Source organism: Brienomyrus brachyistius, chromosome 5, assembly GCF_023856365.1.
Source record: "Brienomyrus brachyistius isolate T26 chromosome 5, BBRACH_0.4, whole genome shotgun sequence".
NCBI classification, from domain to species: domain Eukaryota; kingdom Metazoa; phylum Chordata; class Actinopteri; order Osteoglossiformes; family Mormyridae; genus Brienomyrus; species Brienomyrus brachyistius.
This window is the reverse complement of record NC_064537.1, coordinates 38119063-38141368: the sequence shown is the minus strand read 5'-3', so window position 1 is coordinate 38141368 and position 22306 is coordinate 38119063. Positions and strand designations below refer to the sequence as shown.

General features: G+C 41.7%; 2 protein-coding genes across 6 annotated transcripts in view; one reads left to right on the top strand and one right to left on the bottom strand.

Moving 5' to 3' along the window:
* The window catches only part of LOC125741690 (AP-2 complex subunit alpha-2-like), a 31920-nt gene extending 13740 nt beyond the window's left edge, over positions 1-18180 (top strand). For 3 of the 5 annotated variants that reach the window (XM_049012916.1, XM_049012918.1, XM_049012920.1), the window contains 12 exons: positions 2710-2941; positions 3053-3238; positions 4638-4789; positions 5175-5237; positions 5715-5792; positions 6030-6112; positions 6468-6558; positions 6940-7062; positions 7451-7567; positions 7828-7897; positions 15132-15266; positions 16252-18180. In XM_049012916.1, the coding sequence (XP_048868873.1) occupies positions 2710-2941; positions 3053-3238; positions 4638-4789; positions 5175-5237; positions 5715-5792; positions 6030-6112; positions 6468-6558; positions 6940-7062; positions 7451-7567; positions 7828-7897; positions 15132-15266; positions 16252-16329 (1408 nt within the window). In that variant the 3' untranslated portion in view covers positions 16330-18180. The remainder of the gene's footprint in view (positions 1-2709; positions 2942-3052; positions 3239-4637; positions 4790-5174; positions 5238-5714; positions 5793-6029; positions 6113-6467; positions 6559-6939; positions 7063-7450; positions 7568-7827; positions 7898-15131; positions 15267-16251) is intronic. The other 2 variants (XM_049012917.1, XM_049012919.1) reach the window with 2 other exon arrangements.
* LOC125741700 (carbonic anhydrase 4-like) overlaps positions 2388-22306 on the bottom strand; it is a 250869-nt gene continuing 230950 nt past the window's right edge. The window contains exon 10 of the mRNA XM_049012941.1: positions 2388-2398. The gene's annotated coding sequence lies outside the window, so the exon portion shown is untranslated. The remainder of the gene's footprint in view (positions 2399-22306) is intronic.

Here is a 22306-nt window from a genome sequence, read left to right as displayed (position 1 = left end):
AAGCAACCCAGGACTTTATTCCACTTCTTTGCTTTAATATTCTCGAATGGCCAAGTCAGTCACCAGATCTCAACCCCACTGAACATGCATGTCACTTGCTAAAGACTAAACTACAGACAGAAAGACCCTCAAACAAACAGCAACTGAAAGCTGCTGCAGTAAAGGCCTGGCAGAGCATTAAAAAGGAGGAAACCCAGCGTCTGGTCATGTCCATGAGTTCAAGATTTCAGGCAGTCAACGCCTGCAAAGGGTTTTCAACTAAGTATTAAAATTGAACATTTTATTTGTAGTTATATTAATTTGTCCAATTACTTTTGAGCCCCTGGAAGAAGGGGATTGTGTAGAAAACTTACTTTAGTTCCCCACATTTGTGGTAATGTACAGAACTTAAAAATTGAAAAACTTTGTCTCTGTCCAAATATTGATGGTCCTGACTGTATATGATGTGAGAGATGGGCAACCAATGCCAGAGTTAGCCAAAACAACAAACATCCTACATCTACCTGAACTTTCTACTTTTCCTACATCAAACAAAAGGAATGTGGGATAAGACAATACTCAACACTAAACTAATGTAGTTCAGCAGTTTGAATGAAATAATGTCATCGCACCAGTTCCTTAATTAATGTGAAATGTAAAACATATAATTAAAATGAAATACTTGCTGGGGACACCCCCCAACTTTACACTACAATCAACTCACTCAGAAACAGGCACCAAAGAGTTTAAAATGAAACCCAGGGGGAATTAACACGTCCATGAATGTTGATTAAACTCAGTATCTGTTATCATGAATAGTCTTAAATGGGTTGTTTGTGATTAACTTTTAGAATGGAAAAATGCACAAAACTTTAGGACGGGAAAAAAAATATTTTTTAACGCACTAAAATTGTAGGATGCTTTTTACTGTATGTATTTTTTTGAGAGTTAAGCATTCGGCCTTAATTATTTACTTGTTTTAAAGTTAAGTTGGGTCTAGGGTGATATGTTTTATTTCAAAACTTTGAGTTTCTGCTGCTTAAGCTAAACAGATTCACATAATCATCAGTCAGTGGAGTATTTAACCTAAGCTTGTAAATAATTTATTCTTCCATGTAAGCAGTCTAAGCTCCTAATCATCTGAGTTTTCCTTATGAATGATTTAGAGCTGTCATGATTACTTGATTAAATTTGATTACTTGATTTTATTAAAAAGCATCAATGATATTTTTCGATTACTCTACATTAGCCAAAGATATGTGCCATTGAGCCTTGGGGAGTAGCCTAGCCTATCTGAAATTATTTTGCTTAATGTCTTGCATAATATGGTACACAATAGCCGTATAATGTTTTTGTTGTTGCTTTATTTTGTTAACATATTGTGTGTTTTAGGGCTCAGCGATATGGGAGAAATTCACATTATGATATATGAAGTTTTAATGGAATTTAGGAGTTGAAAATGTATCTGTATAGCCAAAAAACGTATCTACCAACATCATCTGTCAAATAAGTTAGTGGTGTTGCCATGAGTTATGCCAACAGAAACAAAGCTATGCTGAAAAATCACTTGCTTTTGCACAATATCGTGTCTATGTAATACAAAATATTTCTTACAGCAAAGGGCAAATCTCTTTTCGTGTCCAGTTCTTGTTCACTTTTCGATTCTTCACTCATTTTGGTGAATTTCTCCCAAAAGTGCTGCATGAGCTATATTTTCTTTAATAGGAGTTCATCCAGCAGCCAGGGTGAGAATGATCGTGAGAATGATCATTAGTGCATGCCAGAGCTCAAGCAAAAGCAGAAGTGGTTTAGACCGACTGTTTTTTTGTGTGCATGTACTGGATATGTTTGAAAAGAATCCATCATTAAAATTGTGTGGCTTACTACCAAGTGGTTCTTTGGGCCGTCATGGCAGGAAGTATAATAGTAATAATTATTATTATTTGTGAAAAATTTTAATGATTCCAATAGGTGCCTCGCACCTACGGTACTTGGCCCCTAATAATAATGTTAAAACTTACCTATGAAGTAGCCCTTGTAATATGGGAAATTCGACATTGTCAAATTACCAACTTCTCTCTTCTAGTCAGCAGTCAGAATGTCAGCTGTTCATGTGCAACTTCCTGAGCTTCTCAACTTATGGGGATGGTTAAACAATACAGGCACTTACCGCTGTTAATTCGCATTCAAGATAAGGATATTGCTTACAGTCTTGATAGCCTGTTGAACTATGAATGTATTTGCAGCTCCTCTTTCATTTATGTGAGGGACCGGTCATCACAGGCTGGAGCCAAAAAAACCCCATTAATTTTTAAATGAGCTTGGTTATTAATTAGTTTTGGTAGGTTGTCCTTTTTGGCATGCAGACCATCCCATACTGAAAAATAGGAAAAAAAATACATGATCTGTCCCATATTATTGGAACCCATAGCCCTTGCTTGACAAGTTTTATTGATGACCCATAGCGCAGTCACAACGAAACAGAAACGCCTAAATTAATGTACCATGATGTGTATTGATCTAAAGTGACTATTTACTGTGAGTGCTTCTGTGTATGGGGGAGAGCAGTTAAGTTAATCGACTATCATTTATCCCAATATTTTAAAATGTTTATTTTTATACCTATTAAAAAAATACACTGGCTCTGTGATGTGCATCTGTCCATCCTTTGTATTACCTTATGGTCGTCTCTCTATCTGTCTTCTTGCCCCATCTCCCCTCTCTGCCCAGTCCTCTCATCCAGTTCAACCTACTACACTCCAAGTTCCATCTGTGCTCGGTGCCCACCCGTGCCCTCCTGCTCTCTGCCTACATCAAGTTCATCAACCTCTTTCCCGAGACCAAGTCCACCATCCAGGAGGTGCTGCGCTCTGACAGCCAGATCCGTAACTCTGATGTGGAGCTGCAGCAGAGGGCTGTGGAGTATCTCAAGCTCTCCTCCATCGCCAGCACTGACGTCCTCGTAAGATGACAGACTTGCAAAGCAATTTTTTGGGGTCTAGCAGTAGGTTCGATAGTGACCCGCTAATTGGAGCGGCTGGTGATGCAGTGCTTTACCCTGCTTCTGTCTCAGGCGACCGTCCTGGAGGAGATGCCCCCCTTCCCAGAGCGAGAGTCCTCCATCCTAGCTAAGTTGAAGAAGAAGAAGGGGCCAGGGGCCGTCTCCACTGAGCTGGAGGAGGGCAAGCGAGATGGAGGGGAGCTAAATGGGGGCGCGGAGAGGGGAGTCGATGCTGCCGCGGCCATTGCCTCCAATGCTGTGAGTGTGCACCCCATCTGAATCTAATGTCCTTTTAACCATATCAGTATTTATGTTATACTCTAGCTACATTCCATGTGCAATTTGTACTTTTTTACATTTAACAACCATACAGTACTATGTTAAAGTCTCAGGCGCTAAAAGAAAATATTAATGTTGGTGTAAAACTATGATATTATGTCTATAGCCATTTCCAAAGTCTCCTAAAGTAACTCCTGTATTTACAGGAACCATTCAATAAACCCATGTTTTATTTTGGTTTTTTTGACCACTATCCCACTTTGGCTAATCGTTACCTCATTCAAGTTATTTAACTAAGTTAATTAGCTGAGCTGGTGTTGAAATTTACCATGTTATGGAATGACTGGGCAGCCCCTTAGGAGAGGTTTGTCAACCAAAGCAGTGGTGTTCTAGCCATAAACAAGATATCAGTACCTTTTTAGACGTTAGAAGAAATTGTTAGTTTTTGTGTTACTTAGACTTAGTGTTCTACTGTTAAATTGCTATTCACTTGCTGCCTGGGTAAGTAGCCTTAAACATTTTTCTGACAACCTATGACTTTTGTTCAGTACTGTACATTAGGGCTGGGATGATTATTCGACGTAATCGACAATGTCGATTATAAAAATGCGTCAACGTAGAATTTTTGTGTCAGCGAGTTTTGTTAAACTACGTAAATGTTTTGTAACTTCAGTGCACTGAGTGATAAGCTAAACGTACTGTAAGGTAAACTACTTTATCCCCTCAGGAGCACGTTAACGTTTTAAGAATCGCGCAATACAACAGCCTGCTAATAACTGAACTTTACTATCCACTTGATGATCTCTTCGCCACTTGAGAGCTACAATATTTTATTTACTGGACCTGCGGCATGGTTTTCATTACAATACAAAATTATTCCGCTAATAAGCTGGCTAGTTGTTTCACTGCAGCCACCGTTAAAACTATATGAATTATAGACTGAATTCTGATATAGTTTTATTTAATATCGCCATATCGGTGCCAGAGGTGCCACACTATTCTGTAAGGCATGTACTGGCCAATCATCTAGCACTTCTCTCATGAATATTAATGAGAAATCTCCTGTCACCCTGCAAAAAAGGAAATTTGTCCCCCCCCCCACGCACGAGGCAACATAGCTGCGTCTACCAGCAGAGGTCCGGAGCCTCCGGCGAAACACGTGGCAAAAAATGGCTCGAGATAAATTCCCAGTGTGTGTGAAGATACTCCTGGTTTTAAAGAGAATGACATGGGCTTAGGGCAGTATTGCAGGAAAAAGCCCAATAATGCCTGCTAATAGTGACCCAAGCCCTGTAAAGGACTGTGAACATGTTATTCAGTTTGTGTCTGTCACTGATATCTCAGTGAGAAATGGCTGCCATGCTTTTTCCCTGCTCAGTCAACTCCATCCCCTTCTGCTGACTTGCTGGGCCTTCGCTCAGCGCCCCCTGTTGGCAGCGCCGCTCCCAGCGCTAGCAGTCTCTTGGTGGATGTTTTTTCTGAGGCAGGACCCACAGCTCCCTCTGGTGTCATGGATGACAACTTTCTCAGGTATGCAGCCATTGCAGAGGATTTTCTGGGGCTATATGAGCAACTGCAGTGGGGGTTTAAATGTGCATGGTTCTTACAAATGTTTTCTGTACGTTTCTGCTTATCTCGGGGATATAGACTGAGAAAGGTCTTTAAATCTCTTGTGTAGTATAAATGGTTTGTTTTGCTCTTTGTAGAAATTCACCCTGTCCTTCACTTGGTTTGTTTCCTTTTAATCTGTTACTCTTGTCTTCTGTGTTTTTCGCCCTTGTGACTAGCTTTTTCTCTTCTCTTGCCTTTTTCTCTCCCTCCCCTGTCACTGTCTTTCTCTCTTTCTGTCCCTATCGGCTCTCCTGTCTTTTGTGTGTCGTTCCTCTTGTCCTCGATTGTGATTGGATGATGGCAGTGATCTGGAACCTCCCTCTGAGACCTCTGACTCGCTATTGGTCGAGGCTCCCAGTGACTCGGAGTAAGGGGGCGTTCAAAACTGTAATATCAGTCTTAAGTGTCAATGCAGTAATGAAGGCAGTAACAAAATAAGGGTGATTCAGTTGCATTACCCTTTGTGTGTGTTTGTCAAGATGTTTAGTGTTGGGGGGTGGGTGCTATCTGAAACCTTTGTATATTTATTCAGCTATGACGTTGTTGTGCAAATTAACATTTAAATGCTTATACTAACAATGTTTGACTAACCTCTGCTCCCCCCCCCCAATTTTCCCTATTTTTCCACACTTCACTTCTCTGTCCCTTTTAACATCATTGATTTGTTTGTTTTGGCACTTTAAATCCTGCTCACTCATTTGTTGCTAATTCAATTCATTTTTTTCCCTCTGATGCTCCTCATAATTTTTTTTTTATGTGAATTGTCTGCTTTCTTTTCCTTCTTGCATTCATCCCTGTTCCACCCCTCTCCGCTATCTTGGCAACCTCCTTCCTCTTCTCTCAGCTCTGCTCCCAACTCCTCCTCCTTTGGCTCTGAAGAGTCTGCTCCACCTCTGCCTGAGTCAGATGAGCTTCTGAACAAGTAAGAGCTCTCTCTGCTCTTCATCTCTCTCTCTCTGCTCTTAATCTCTCTCTCTCTGCTCTTCATCTCTCTCTCTCTGCTCTTCATCTCTCTCTGCCTTTACTTCAAGCTGTGTTCTTATCCCAGTTTATGCATCAATGCACCCTGAAGCCCCACCCTCCCCCCCACTCACACCCACCCATTCTTACATTTAATCTGTCCCTGGTCCTTTTTTTGTTCCTTGTCGGTGACTTTCAGGTTTGTGTGCAAGAACAATGGGGTTCTCTTTGAGAACCAGCTGCTTCAGATCGGGATCAAGTCAGAGTACCGTCAGAACCTTGGTGAGCCTCCAGGCCTGTGCCTATCATTCCTTCTAGGCAGAGAATGATAGTTCAAGTCCAGGAAGTAAAAATCCAGACCAGGATTTTGTTCCAACCAACTAGCTGAGTACTCAGTGATCATTTATACTCAAGTGGTTTCTTGAAACAAAATTTTGGTCTGGATTTTTACGTTTGGGTCTTAAACTATCCAGCTCTTCTTTTGAGCTTCTCTTGTCGCCGACTCAATTTGTACTTAACCCAGATCCTCTGTTAATCATATATTAATTGAGCATGTTTAATTGTACGTTTCTCTGCTATGCATCTTCTGGTTGTATGCTTCAGTCAATGATGTGTGTGGGATCCCCACCCTTCACAGGGAGGATGTACTTGTTCTACGGCAATAAGACTTCGGTGCAGTTTGTCAGCTTCACCACTTCCGTCAGCTGTCCCGGAGAGCTGCAGTCTGATATCCTTCCTGGTTAGGGCAGCCGGGCCCCCGTTTGGGATGTGGGATATAATATGGCTGTTACTGTGGATAGAAGATACTATATATTCGCCCTCTGTGATGCAGTCCTGTGTTTTTTAGTGGTTGCTTCCCCTGAATTTACCACTGAGGCAAATATATGTCGAATATATGTATAAGTGCAGTACAGTTGATTATTCAGCGTTCCACTACTTTGTCACAACGACGTGGTTGTCCTCCAGAACTGAACTCTCATCTGTGTGGATTTCCATGGTGTCTGGCTGTCCTGCCTGTGTTTGTACTCCTGGAGCCGTTTGCTACATCATGGAGCCTCAGTGACAGCCCTTCGTGCACTTCAGAGCTCCTTGACCCAACCTCCCTCACAGCTGAACATCCAGGCGAAACAGGTGGAGCCCCAAGTGGAGGGGGGAGCTCAGGTGCAGCAGGTGATCAACATCGAGTGTCTGGCTGACTTCTTGGAGGCCCCCCTGCTCAACATCAAGTTCAGGTGCGAGCGATGCCTCGTCTCACAGAAGTGAAGATCTTAAGTTTTCCAGGGTAGGCAACTGTGAGAAACAGTGAGGCACAGGAAGTGGACATAGTGTATTCCCTGGCTACTCACTCAAGCTAACAGAGAAAAGTCTGTCACCTGCTGTTTCAACCAGAACAATGCAGAGCAATGCTGATCCAGGTGTGGAGCCCTGGGTATCACAGGGCCTGTGTATCTGTCTTATCTCTTGGCCTTCACTCTGTGTTAGGTCACCTATAGGTATAGTCTTTAACCGCTGGATTTCTTCGAAATCTTATACATAGCACTCACCCAGCTCAATAGTATTTCACTTCTGTCATATACCTGAATGAGAGAGATGACAATAAGCCATTATTGTGCCGGTCAGGTATGGAGGAGCTCTGCAGAACATCACCCTCAAGCTTCCAGTCACCATCAACAAGTTCTTTCAGCCGACAGAGATGTCCTCCCAAGACTTCTTCCAGCGCTGGAAGCAGCTCAGTCTGTGAGTAGGGGGGGGGACCTGAGCTTAGGGAAAATGCACTTATTCTCCATTACATGTATCCATTTTTTTGTGTGAAATTCATCATACAGAAAGCATTTACTTGTAACTGTGATACAACAGGTAGTCCTTTTCTTTCTTAACTGTGGCTTATTCGTTTGGAATGAGCTCCACTTTTTAATCCATGTCCTAATAAATGTTTTGTGTAAACGGCATGCATCTGAAAGCACAATTCCTAAAGTTGCCCCATTCTTCTTGTTCAGCCCCCAACAAGAGGCCCAAAAGATCTTCAAGGCCAAAAATGCCATGGACTCTGAAGTGCTCAAAGCCAAGGTAGCGTCCGCACGTTCCTCATCCAGCATGCATGCAGATTCGTTTGTGTCTGGGGGGTGTCGCACTGAAAAATATGAAAATGGCGGGACTGACTCGGTGGCGCTGTCCCAAATATCATGGGGCAGAGTGTGCTTCTGAAATGAGCTGGAAATAAAGCACCATGATGCATCCTCACCTCTCCACAGCTGAACAGAATATCCCTTTTTTTTTTCCTTTCCATTTATATCAGGTAGTGCTGGGTAGTATACATTTTTAATTATTGTTCTGATATGAATTTTTCTTATACCACAATACCAGTTTAAATAGCATGCAGCTGGTGCAGCTGGAAAATGTTTAAGGGGGACCTTTTTCACTGCTGCACCGCTAAAAATGTGCCACGAAAGATCAGAAATGGAAGATATAGCTGACGCTGGAGTTGAAAATAATGAGACACTGGGGTTGTCAAAAACCGATTCTCAGTGATACTCATTTTCACCATTATTGATACCAACAGTGTAGTTTTCACCTCATTCGCCACACATCATACAGTACCACTACAGCGTTGGCGTGCGTACACACTCGCGCAGCCCCTCCTCTCAATAACCACTGAACACATTTGCACTGGTTAACACACACATACCGAGTTGGCAAACATGGCATATGCTGCAGTTGAAGGCAGTTTGCAAGATGCTTTAATAAGAGAAAAAAACGCAAAAATGCCATTTGGAAGTATTTTGGAGACGAGCACGGAAAGGCTAAGGATGTCGATAAGCCTCTATGCAAACAGTGCTACAAAGTTATGGCGACGGAGTCAAGTAGCACGTCAAACCTGGCGACGTCCCGGTATTTGAGAAATTTTGCGAAGTTAGTAAAGCTCGCATTCCAGCAACACTGAACTATCACTTATCAAACAAACACTTATAGAAAACGTTAACTTGGCCGGCGCACGGGTTTCTGGAGGACCTGCTTAAACACATCGTAATTAGTCAATTATTAGGTTTAATAGGTGTGTTTCAAAAAGGAAATCTGCAAACTGTGTTGGATTCTGGCCCTGATTCAGAGGGATTCATTTGGTATTTTTAACAAATGCAATTAAGTCAAGTAAGGCCTTTCGTCTCATCTCAGCAATGAATGTTACACAGTGACGGGAAATAATGTACTTATTGGACCCACGGTGTAACTTTCATGCCAGGACAGACATTACTACGCTACAGACAATTTACGTGGTGCAAAAAAGATTCCTGTACAATTATGAATAATTTAAGGGAAGGGGAGACTGAGAAAAGATTGCAATTTATCAACCTTAAATTTTTAATGTCTGTTAACGCAGTGTTTCCCAACCCAGTTCTCCGAGACCCCTAGACAGTCCACGTTTTTGCTCCTTCCCAGCTCACTGCTCGATAGTCCTAATTTTTGTAGTTTGGGAAACACTGTTCTATTGAACTAACTAATCATAGTGATCATGGAGCAAAAATGTGAAGTTGGCAGTGTGCTGGCAAGGAGCAAAAACATGAACTATCAGGGGATCCCAAGGACCAGAATGGGAAACATTGTGTTAATAAACTTACTGATCATTAATTCACGTGTGAACCATCTGTCGTTTTATATATATTTATACCACTCATTCTTGAGAATACGGACAAAATCTTTTTTTGGGGGGGGGGGGCAAATATGTTTTAAAGCAGTCTTGGCTATTAAACTTTGTAATGAGCCAACCTGCCAGTGATTTCATTTAAATAGCATTTTTTGCATTTGAGGGATTTTGAATTTTGTCAATTCCGTCAGTCATACAGAAATTCATAATATTATATAAAACACATTTATAACACAAAGTAGGTGTACTTAATGCTAATCAAAATTAGCATTTTTTAACCATTACTTGTATTTAGTTTTGATTTAGAAGGGCTACATAGTTGACCTGTTGTGGTTAAGACTCACCTGATTCAATATTATGTTGTGGAAAAAATGAGGTTACCGGTGCTTGAGCAATATTCCCTCCTTTTTTGAAAGCAGGAAGTGAGGCAGAGCTCCTTGGGATATGGCTGATCCTTTTTATCCCTGGTAAAATTGTCTTTCTGTAGAAATCTGACAAAAATCTGTGGCACAACTTTAAAGGGGCAACAGTTTCAGAAAAATATACGTTTTAAAACAAAGATGAATTAATTATAAATGGAAAATTTGACACCTATATTATCAGTAGGTATTGTTAATTTTAGATCTTGAAGGCTTTTAACACATTTTTTTAATTGTTTATAGTTGTCTGGGACGAGGGTGTTTCCTGGCATGGGGCAGGTTTAAAAGTTAAAAAAAAAAACATGAAAGTAGACCAGTAATTATGTAAATCTTATTTCATGCATATAAATATTTTAAATATAAAATTTCACCCAAAATTTTTGAAAATATGTTGATATGTAATATTTTTACATGTTTTTTTTTTTTTTTCCTTCGATAGTACGTGATTTGGCCCTATACTGAAGAATGGGTGGTATACGAATTCTTCCTGGTTTGTGGGACCCAGTTTTTCTGTAGCACCAAAACACCCTTCACTGGTTTTCTAGCTTGACATGATGCCGGAGGACTGAAATTTACATATCCAAATTAATGGGCTATTTTCGTCTAGTGACACAGTCTCGCTCTACAGGTTCTGTCTGTGCTTCCTCTGTCACTGGTTGAAGTATTCTAGAACGGTGTTGTGTTGGCAAGTATATTACACAGTTCTGACTTCTGATTCCAGTTTAAGTAAAACTGATGCAGAGCTCTGAGATGTAACACACGTGCATTTGGTAAAAATAGAGAAATATTGGCTGCTTCGGTACTCATACGCTATTATGATGTTAGCACCAAAGAAAACATTGGACTTCAGGCTCAGTGACATCTAAGCTCGTTGTGACCACATGGAACTGGATATTACTGTCTGGTTATGACTCTTCTCAGATCGGCGAGCCTCCAGGCATGACCATTAAATGATGCACTTCCTGTTTCCTGGAGTGTGCCTTCAGCAGCGAAGCACTCGTCAGGCTAATGAACTTCATAGGAACACCTAACTCACTCGCACTTCCTACATGCCCAGTGTCAGTTCTTCTGATTTTTTTTAAATATATATTTTTTTCAGCTCTGTCGCCAAAACGGAAGTAGTTATTGGAAATATTTGTTTCTTCATTATGCCGAGTTTGTCATATGTGTGGATATGTCCTGTATATGTTTACATATATATAGTATTAACAACCTGTCTCAGGTGACTTCATTTTGTCGCCTTGTTCGAGTGAAGTTATGGCATTTCTCATACCTTGCTGCATGTGATGCCCATGTCCCCAAGGCAGGGCTTGGAAAGTATCTCTGAATATGCTGCTGCCATGTAATGCAGGCTGCATGCATCTGTGAATGATATCTGTAGCCTCACAAGTGCCAGAATCAGTATTGGCACATAGTTCACAGGTGTTGATTGCTACAGCTAAGAATAAGACCCTTCTCAGCTGTGTCATTTTCTATTAGTCGTATGCTATTAGGATATCATAGATTGTCCATCTGCATGGTTTTAAGTTGACTTAGACACACAGCAGTACTTTATCCTTGTGATAGTTTGCACCCATCCCATGTATAGTATGGGTGAGAGCATAGAGCTAGTTAGTGTCCAGCTTGCCAGGAGGAGTTGGGGTTTAGGGGCCTTGATCAGCAGCCTGCCAGTGATATATAATTACTATAGGCAGGGGTGCACATAACTGGTACGCAAGTACGCATTCACCTTTAAGAACGATACGTACCACAATCGATTGTTTGTAAAAGCACAAATGCGTACGTATTTTATGTGCATTTGCGCTGCTATGACAAGAAAATACATTGCATTTTAACCCATATACCGCAAATGAAGTCGAGTTAGCATATAAAGATTAAAATAAATTATATTTTGTTTTCACAGCAGCGCAAATGCACATAAAATATGTACGCATTTGCACTTTTACAAACAAACGATTGTGGCACGTATCGTTCTTAAAGGTGAATGCGTACTTGCGTATGTTATGTGCACCCCTGACTATAGGATTCAATCCCATGAACTTTCATACACAAGCCTACTTGTCACCTACTGCTATACTCGTAAGCAGCCTAAAACAAACTAGGCAAGTTGTACTTATTTGACTTCAAAATATCTTGTAAATTTCAAATTCTCCACATGGTATTATGCAATATCGGCAGTGAACATGATGAGAACTGGCACATTATTAAAACTTGTTGCAGTACAATAGCAGGGGTGGACATTTACTTGAGTAATGGACTTAAGTACATTTTTCGAGTATCTGTACTGTACTTGAGTATTAACCTTTTTTTGGAAACACGACTTCTAGTAGTACTCCACTACATTTGAAAGACACATATTGTACTTTAGACTCCACTGCATTTCTATGAAGATTCTTATTATAGGGCTGCCACTTTTTTTTCAAAAATCAAGTTTGAACGAATATGAAATGTCATGCGATCTGTTTGAATATTTTTGAATACCTGTGACGCCCCACCTCCCAAAAAATTGAATAACGCAACACAGAATCGTTCGTTTGCGATTCCTCACAATAGTTTGCGTTATTAGTAATGACTATATTGTGTCAGTTTAAAGTACAAAACATAGAATTAATGGACTAATTAGTATAAACCTAAACGTTAGACATTTCCAGTGAAGTGTGCTTTAAGCATTAATCTACAGGGGTCAATGCACACCATGTAACTTTAATATTGTGTTTTTATACAGTAAAATCCTAGTATAATGGACTTCAAGGGACCTGGCAAAACAGTCCGTTGTATCCAAAGTCCGTTATATCCAGAGTTGCTGTATGCCCAGAACACAACTACAGGACACCATTCACTCATGCCACACCCCAGCAGACACACTTGTGGTATAGATTATTATACTGTACATATAGAAATCCAACTTCACCTAACTACATACGCGATTCTTAATAATGCCGAGTACGTATCTGCACTGGATATCACTGGCACGCCACACGCCTTGCAGGCGGAGCCCGCATGTCCGTTATAGTCGAACAAAACTACAAGTAAAAACGGCCCTGAGGACCAAATTGTTTGTCCGTTATATGCGAGTCCCCTATATTCGATGCTTTTTCTGCATGTTCTTAAAGGCGCATGGCCGGGACCAGCGGACCTCGTCCATTATAGACGATATCCCATTATAAGCGAGTCCACTATAATGGGATTTTACTGTACGTATTTATTAATAATTATACTGTGTCCATTCACCACCACTGCCTGTAACCAAGACAGCTGGGCTATTGAAGTGCACACACATACATTGAAATATGAATTCAAATTTGCCTGTAAAGAAATCTGGAAAGGTATACCTCCCTGGTATTCTTGCTTAGAATTTTTTTTTTAATTTGGTGATCAGTGGTCATTGTTGATACACCACAGCACACAGTGCACGAAAATGAAATTTGTTCTCTGCATTTAACCCATATGTGACATCGTGACACAGGGGACAGCTAATTCGGCACCCGGGGAGCAGTGCTTGGGGGCGGTACTTTGCTGAGAGTACCTCAGTGGTGCCTTGCTGGTCGGGGATTTGAACCTACAATCTTTCAATTATAAGTGCGTGTCCCTAACCATTAAGACACCACTGCCCACTGACACCTGTTGTTGAGTAATGTGAGGATATGCAGATCTATACTGAAACGTTCTAGAAAGTCTGAGATTAAACCTTATCTCCTCAAAACCGTGGTAAAGTTAGCTTTATAAGCAGTTTTCCGGCTGTAATATCTTTCAATGTCTGTAATATATTTCAATGTTTGTATATGCACACTTTACAGGACATCTGTATTATTTAGGTTTATCCTTGCCGTCACGTTGCAGCAAATAGCAAGTGGGCAATTGTAGTGGGCTTGCACAACTATTGCGAAGGATCACAAAAGTATTGTGATGGAACACAAGACTATTTTGAAAAATATTTTCCCATCCTGACCTTTTAGGGGCTCTGTAGTCGGCATACAACAAAACATAAGGTCTAATGCCCTTTTATAGGCTAGTAAAACTTGAATGGGTTAGTTATAGTTCAAAAATAATTTTTTCAGATCATATTCAAATAGTAGTTAAAAAGTGACAGCCCTATCACATTGCTTGTTACTTTTAAGCATAGCTTTGATGTCAGTGGGTGAGTATTCTTTTCTGAAATGTTGATGGGCTGTATTGTGTTCATCACAGGAGAAAAACCAGTCACAATAAACTACTCCTATGCTGATAGTCAAGTTCAAAGTGTATGCTGCAGTTTTTGAAGAGCTGAACTTGGCGGTTGTAATGATGGCTGCTACTATGGCAAAGATGATAAAGATAAAGGTCCATGTTTTAGATTTTTGAAATGAAGAAATATTTGTATCACTTTAAATGTCTGCTCTGTTTACCCCACACAAACTTCATTAATGCCTTGAAGAATTATTTGTCCAACCTGAGAAAGTTCATTGGGGTATGCAAACAATTTCAGTAAGCATTTTAAACAAAGTTGTCTGCGCTTGTAGTTGATAGTTTTTTGGGTTTTTTTATATACGATGTTTGGTCAAGTTTTTTTTTTTCTTTTATGGATTTTCCCAGGAGGACCAATGTTGTATGTCAACTGGTTTTCAAGCTAATTGGGTCCTGTATGTAATGAGTTATTAGATTCTGTAAGTGCATCATGGTCAACAATACAACAATGCTTTAACATTAAAAAGAAATTGTCCTTTTGAATATTAAGTTTTAATATAAAGCAAGTACTCCAGTACTAAAAATTTGAAAAACTTTCTTTTGCATTGGAAAATAGTTTGACCAGAAGTATCTATACTTTGACTCAAGTAATGAAGTTGTGTACTTTATCCAGCTCTGTATAATAGTTTCACGCAATGGGGAAATTACAGATATGGTGAAAAATGCAATATTCGGTTGGGAAGTTCTGGCACCAACCTACTTCTCATGATATTACTAGTGCAGCCTTGAGAGCTACAACTGCCTCCCTTTGACTGTACAAGTTAACCTTTTCTTCACGCTGTACGTCATCCTGCTACTGCTGCTGTCAGCGACCCGCAAAGCTGCCCCAGGAGCCAAAGCTTGGCGCTAAGAGCTGCTGGTGCATTTAACGGGCTGACAGATTAATAAATAGCCCTTGGGAGCCACATATTGTTCTCCTTGTAAAGTTCCTGAAAATGGAGCTTGGGTTCCGCGCGTGTCGCGGTCGATGACACAGACGCTGATCTGCCTGGATGGCTCTTCCTGTTCCCCGCTGCAGCTGCTGGGTCTTGGCACCGCCCTGCTGGAGAATGTGGACCCCAACCCCGAGAACTTTGTGTGTGCTGGAGTGATCCAGACCAAGGCTCAGCAGGTGGGCTGTCTGCTGAGGCTGGAGCCCAACGCGCAAGCCCAGGTAATAACGCCCTGACAGGCTATTTATAGGAGCTCACTGTGCATCAAGCCGCTGGCCAGTATTTGGCAGGAGTAGGTATGCGATGAGAATCCTGCTTTGCTGTCTGCTTTACTCTTCCGCTATGTCCTTCATACTCGGCTTCCTGCTCGGTTTGTACACAGGTCCTCTACTGAAGTATTATGTATTGCACGTTTGTACTGCAAAACACAATCGAGTACAACACTCTGCACACTGAAGCATTCGCATCACTGACAGCGTGCCACCTGCCGTCAACATGATCCATCTGCCCATCTTCCCTTCTGCCTCCCTTCCAACCTTCTTTGTGCCTGTTCACAGGAGAGCAGTAGCCTCACAGATTACACCTGATTAGCTGATGTTTGAGCAGGGAAATTTGCAAACTGTGTTGCTTACTGGCCCTCCAGAACCGGAATTGGGGAACCTTGCTATAGCCTGAAGTGTTATGCCAGATAGCACAGAACCAAGAAGACTCCTAACTTTCTGATGACCACAGACCATTGTGAAAAAAATTTTGTAGACCGGACAACTTGAATGAATGAATGAATGAATGAAACTTCATTGTTGTGCATTCAGTACAATGAAACACTGTTTTGCTATGTACTTGTCATTAAAAAGAACTAACAAAGGTAAAACTGCTTACTAACTCGTTTGTAAACTTTTGCTTATTATTTGCTAACTTTTGCTTATTACTACTAGCTCCAACGGCGTTAAACCACGCCGAGCAGGTGTTGGTGTTCTGATGGTAAAAGCTTGCTGACTGGGGGGCGGGGGCGGGGGGGTACCTGAACATCAGTGTTTTTGAAAAGATTTAAAAGTGTGTGTTTTGGAAATGAAGCAATCCTTCCCCCAAACCCCCAGGCAGTTGGGAGCCCCTGCCTAATTCTACCTCCATGCTCGCCATCCAGTCTGCTCCTGCACACATTCCTGTGATGATCACACGTGTCCATTCTCCCTCCCTGTCTTGTAGATGTACCGGCTGACACTCCGCAGCAGTAAGGACACAGTCTCCCGACGCCTCTGTGAGCTGCTGTCGGAGCAGTTCTAAGACCGGCGAGCTGGTCCTGGGTCCGAAACGATTGAGAGTCGACAAGGCAGCAGATATCCTCAAACATGCATACATAAGGGAGAAGTGGCTGTCGCCAGGCAACAGCCGAAATATTATTAGTGTTCTTATTGTCATACTTATTACTGTTATTTGTTTTTATTTCTAATAACCGTGTATGTGCACAGTAGTGTGATCAATCAGTTTGGTTATTTCCTTTAATTTGCTCATCTAATGATAGGAAGCTCTTTTTTCGATGCTCTCTGGTCCTCTCTTGACCTCTGTTCCACCATTCCTTAAAGCATACATATGGAGATACCCCAGCAAGCGCATGTTTTGTTTGCGTGTACCTGTGGAATGTGCCATATATGTGCACTCTTCACAGAAACAATTGGCCCCACTGTAGGAAGCTCCTCCCCTCACCCTGGTTCATTGGAGCATGTAATTGGCCGATGCACTTTAGGAAGTATCGACAGAATCTTAAATGGGCCCCTTCTTCTTCCCGCTTACTATGAAACTCAGTTCCTTTAGAAGATTACTATTATTCCTGTGAAATATACTAACTTCCTGTCCACCGAGAGCAGCCCCAGTGTACTGTAGTTACATTCTAGGTCCCCCAGAGACAGCAGAAGCCGTGTTGTGAATTCCCCTGAACTCTCACACTCGGATGTAGGAGTTTACGCAAGCGTTGACTGCACTTCTTGAAAATATGACTATGTTTAATTATGGTTGTTTACATGTTTTAGTGATTATGTATTTGTATATTCAAATGTTACAGCATTTCTTTTTAGCATTCTGTTATAAATGAAGTCCGTTGATCTAACTTCACCATATATCTCTATGTAGGCTGGATGATAGTGTGATGATGATTCTGTTGTCTTTTCGGCGCGCACAGTTCAGGGAGTAAGTAAGCAGCCAGTGTGTGATGAAAAACTCGTGTGAGATTTCAGTTGGCTGAAGCACTTTGACGTTACTGCGAATGGCTGACAGCTGGACTTAATATGTACCCATCCATGTAGGCATATGCACCAGCAGCATATTATTCCTGTTAAGTGTGAGAAGGAAGTAAGATAAATGGCCATGATGTCTTAAATGCTTCACTGTCCCAGCCAGGGGGGTGAGACGACTAAAAGTGGGAGTGAGAATGCGATCAAGTTGCAGACAATATTTTTAACCCTAGATACCAGCTAATTGTAGTGGTTAAGAAGCTGGAAAGCCTTGAATTATGACCAAAATGTTGCTGGTTCAGATCCCAGAAGGACTCTTTCTGTTGTACCCTTGAACAAAGCACTTAACCTAAACCGCTTCTGTAAGTGTCGAGCTCTGTAAATGGGTTCAAGCGTAGAAATATTGTCTCTGAATTAGTGTCCGCTAAGCTGCTCAGTAATGTAACAAATAACATGGGGTCACTTGGCACTCCATGCAACCTCCTTAGGAACAAGTGCAGTGCTTAGGTGTTCACCGGAAGCACCATCGAGTTTTTAGGGCACAAAGAAGTTCAGCTCTTTGACTATCAAGGGTGACGCTGAGCGAACTCCACTGCTTGTTGTTTCGCTAACCGTAGGGTTCATATTGACTTGGGACCTGCCATTGGCATCGTGTGATTGTGTATGCATGTGTCTCCAATGAAGTACATTAGCAACAGAAGCATTCACTGTGTGAGTGTGTGTCTCATAGAGCCCAGGGATGATGCAGAGACCTTCTCATTTTAGATTATTAAGGAGTCTGTTGTCATCATGTATATATGTCTGCTCATTATATCTATCAACACAGACCAGTGTATGTGTTTAAGACAACTTGTTGAATTACTCTGTACTGAAAATGTGAAAGTAAAAGTAAACCATATACCGATCAGTTTCTGTCATACAATTTTGTTTTGTCTGCATGTTCAAAAATGCTATATTACACCGAAATACACAACTGCACTAAGCCACTAACATTCATTGATGGGAATAAAATGTGGAGTTTGCTGTGCAAGGGAGATGGAAGGTGCTTAAGCAGTATGTGCGTAAATGCTTCTTTGAAGGCTAAAACATACTTCTCCGCACGTGAACTGTGTTCTGAGACTCAGAACTGTTTGTAATTCTGCAGTTAAGCGTGGACAGTGCACACACATTCTAAAGGAATTTACAGTTGATCATAATTTGGACTTCTAAGTGAAAATAAGGAGGACAGATTTTTAAATTATATACTGATTTTGGGAAAACATAACGTCTTTCCTTCATAAAGAATTGTGCCATTTTACACCTTCAAAATACATTCAGCCTCATGCTCAATCTTTTGAAATGTATTGTTTGAATGTATGTTCAAGGGTTCAATAAAGTTCTCTAAATTGCACATGAACAGAATTAATGTGAGGAGGAAAGGACGATATTCCAAAATTGAGACATCAGTAGCTGCATGGACACAAAAACTTTGGTGCTGCGATAGTTAAAGCTCAGCTGCATTTCCATCAAATGCGTCATAAGCATACACGCGTGTCGACATGCGGAGAAGTATGAACAGACCTAAAATAATCGCCAGCTCATCTGAACAGCATGTCTGCCAGAACAAAAGGAAGAATCACCAACAATATGTGTTGACCAACCACAATACTCTACAATAAAATACAACACTCATCCTCTAGTTATTCCATCATTTGAGCTTTTGTTGAGTGGTGGGAGAACAGGTCTCGAGTTCCAGCCTTCGTTTGGGTTGAGTCTGGTTAGAAGAACGGCCATCATGTGTTCCATGACCTCTCACCTGCTTGATGAGGACATACCAGTGCTCGTATCAGAAAACATCCACCTTTCCATGGTGTCGACTGGCATTAGCAGACTCCTTGCTCTCTAAATGGACTTAAACCGTGCTGCAGACCTAGATTCATCCAACCCCACTTTTATCATGTAGTGTTTTAAAATGTAGAAGTCAAATATCTGCTAGAATGACTGAAAAGCTATTAACGTGACACAATTGCTCATTCATGCTATTCACGCAATGGTCTTGTATGTGCTGAGTCACAGTGCTCAATTGTGCTTTGAAACGAATGCTCCTTAATTTTAATAAGTCTCATGGGACACCAAGCATGAAGGAAAGAGGCCTATTGCTTTACCTTACCTGCTTACCCAGTGTTGCCTGTGGTGATTTAAGGTCCATCCTATGGAGTAGTGGGCCTCAGGCAGGTTACACCCTGGACAACATGTCAATTCAGCTTAGGGCACTCACCCATACAATCGCTCAGAACTGTTTGATGTAACTGAATCACCTGAACCGCATGTCTTTCAATTAACTCGACAGATCCTGGGGTTCTCTGAGAAGACCTAGAGTTATGCATAATTCTGAAACATGGTCAGACTGTAAAGAGCCTTTCTTGCTTGTTGATTGGTGGATATGTTGTGCTGGAAATATATTTGAAACAAGCAGCTAAAGACTCCTTGAGTAATAAACCATGCAACAAAAGAAAAAACTTGTTGGCCCCACGATACTCGCTCTAGCCTTTATCCAATCATATACATTTAATTCAGTTAGAGAAAACTAACACTTTTGTTTTCAGTTTATTGTATAGTTACTTCTAGTAAATTTAACATCCACACAAAGAGAAAGAATTCATATTAACATGTACTAAGTTGTGTGCCGTTTGATGGACTGGTGTTCTGTTCAGAGTGTATCCCATCTTCAAGCCCTGTGATTGACTGGTGAAATCTGATATTTCTGTTTGCTGCAATAAACAGAGTAATTTGTTCAAACAAAATCACAAAAAAATGAGAATGTTTACATTTTATTTAACAAACATCAAAGTGACAGACATTTTTTTGAGAAAGCAGAATCCCTGAACCAAGGTCTTTCTCAAGTATTCAACAGTGAAATCACTCAGCCAATCCTGGGATTTGAACTGGCAGCTTTTCAATCACTAGCACAGTGTCCTAACCCACTGAGCCACACCCACCCTCCCTGATTCATTTAGAGTTAGTTTCCTTAAGGGAGTCTGTCCTGATACAAATTTCACTTTCACAATTTCCTCTGAATTTTATTTATATGCTGCTATTAACAAGGTGTATTTTACAACAGAGGAAGAAAGCTTGGGAATATGCAGACTTGGGGGCGGGGGGGGGGGTGTCCCCCTCTGGCAGGCACCAGGCAGTTCAGCGAAATTAGTGCGAGGTGAATTCTAGCAGATGGTAGGACAGTGTCAGCAGGCAGGTAAGCAGACAGATGGGCAGAGGTGGCAGAGCGGGCAGGTGGGGTGGCAGACAAGTGGCAGGCATCAGAAACACCAGCAGGCCACTGGACAGGTGGGGGCTCCCCAGTATCCGCATCTCCAAGCAGTGCACCCCGGGGGGGGTACACATGTATGCAGATAATAGAAGCAATACAGAGTTGACTACAGGCATTGTAAAATTATTTATTTAATTGATGTCAGGTGTGATGTCACTGAACTACACACACTGCTTTTTTTGCCCAGTTGCCAGTTTTCAGTCTGATCTGTTTTGCACCTAAATGTACTTGTTGCTGACAGTCAAGGTGCAAGGGAAGAAAAAATGGATGTTTGAGAAGACTAGTATGAAATTAATAGAATGTGTTTATGAGTGTGAGAAATGGAGAAAATGTCTTTGGCAGATATGCGAATGAACAGTGTATGCAGTGATGTTGTGGCTGCCTTTGTGCTGTCCTTCCATCTCATTGGATTTATTTAGAGAATCTATTGTCATCCCATGTTAATTCTCTTTATGTCACATGGGCTTTCTTCTATACTTCAAAGTCAAGGGCATCCACTCTCACTGGATGCATAACATGGTGGCATAGAAACTGTTGCGCCACAGAGCACTGCAGAGGGAGAGGAAGGCTGCCCAGACCATCACCATCACGCATGCACTGCAGAGAGGTGAAGGCTGCCCAGACCATCACCGTCACGCATGTACTGCAGAGAGGTGAAGGCTGCCCAGACCATCACCGTCACGCATGTACTGCAGAGAGGTGAAGGCTGCCCAGACCATCACCGTCACGCATGCACTGCAAAAGGTGAGGAAGGCTGCCCAGACCATCACCGTCACGCATGTACTGCAGAGAGGTGAAGGCTGCCCAGACCATCACCGTCACGCATGCACTGCAAAAGGTGAGGAAGGCTGCCCAGACCATCACCGTCACGCATGTACTGCAGAGAGGTGAAGGCTGCCCAGACCATCACCGTCACGCATGCACTGCAGAGGGTGAGGAAGGCTGCCCAGACCATCAGCAGCACACATCTGCCGCTACACACTGCCTTAGAAAGCCAGGTGACATCATCAAAGGCTCGTCATCTCCACAGTCACTTCTCTTTTTACTCCCTTTTGGCAGACAGCACAGAAACATCAACATTCAAAGTTCAGAAACAGTTTCTACCTGAACGCCACAATCCTACTCGACACTCACTAGATAAGTCATAAGTGCACTGTAGATCTAATTAGGGGCCATTTGTGAACAATATATATCAATACCACCAACTTGGTCAGTATTTCGAGAAATAATGTTTTGAGCCATTTTATGTAATTTATTATTCATTGTTACTTATTGTTTTGTGTTACATATTGTCTGAATTACTTATTCTCTAATGCTGCTATTTACTGTTATTCCTGTTCTGTTAACAATCAGACTATAGGAGGCATGCAAATATCTCATTTTACCAAGTACATATCATGTGAGCCTAATCAGCGTCCCCCCGGTAATGAATGACTCTGTGGGTGTGTGCATGTCTGTGCCCTGTGACTGGTACGCCATCCAGGGTCCAGCACTGCCTTGTGCTACCTTGGATAGGCTCTAAGCCCACTATGATCCTCCAGTTCCCCTTCCTCTTGGAGTGATTTTGAACGCTGTGCTTCTGGGTATGGAGTTTGGTGTGCAGTGTTAATAGTGGATGTTGGTTTTTAGTCACTGTAGCACTGTGCCTGTGGGTTGTGGGGTGGTAGTCGTGTTTAGTGGGGGAGGGTTGTCCCGTGAGGGAACTTGTGCCATGTGAGTGCTCGGT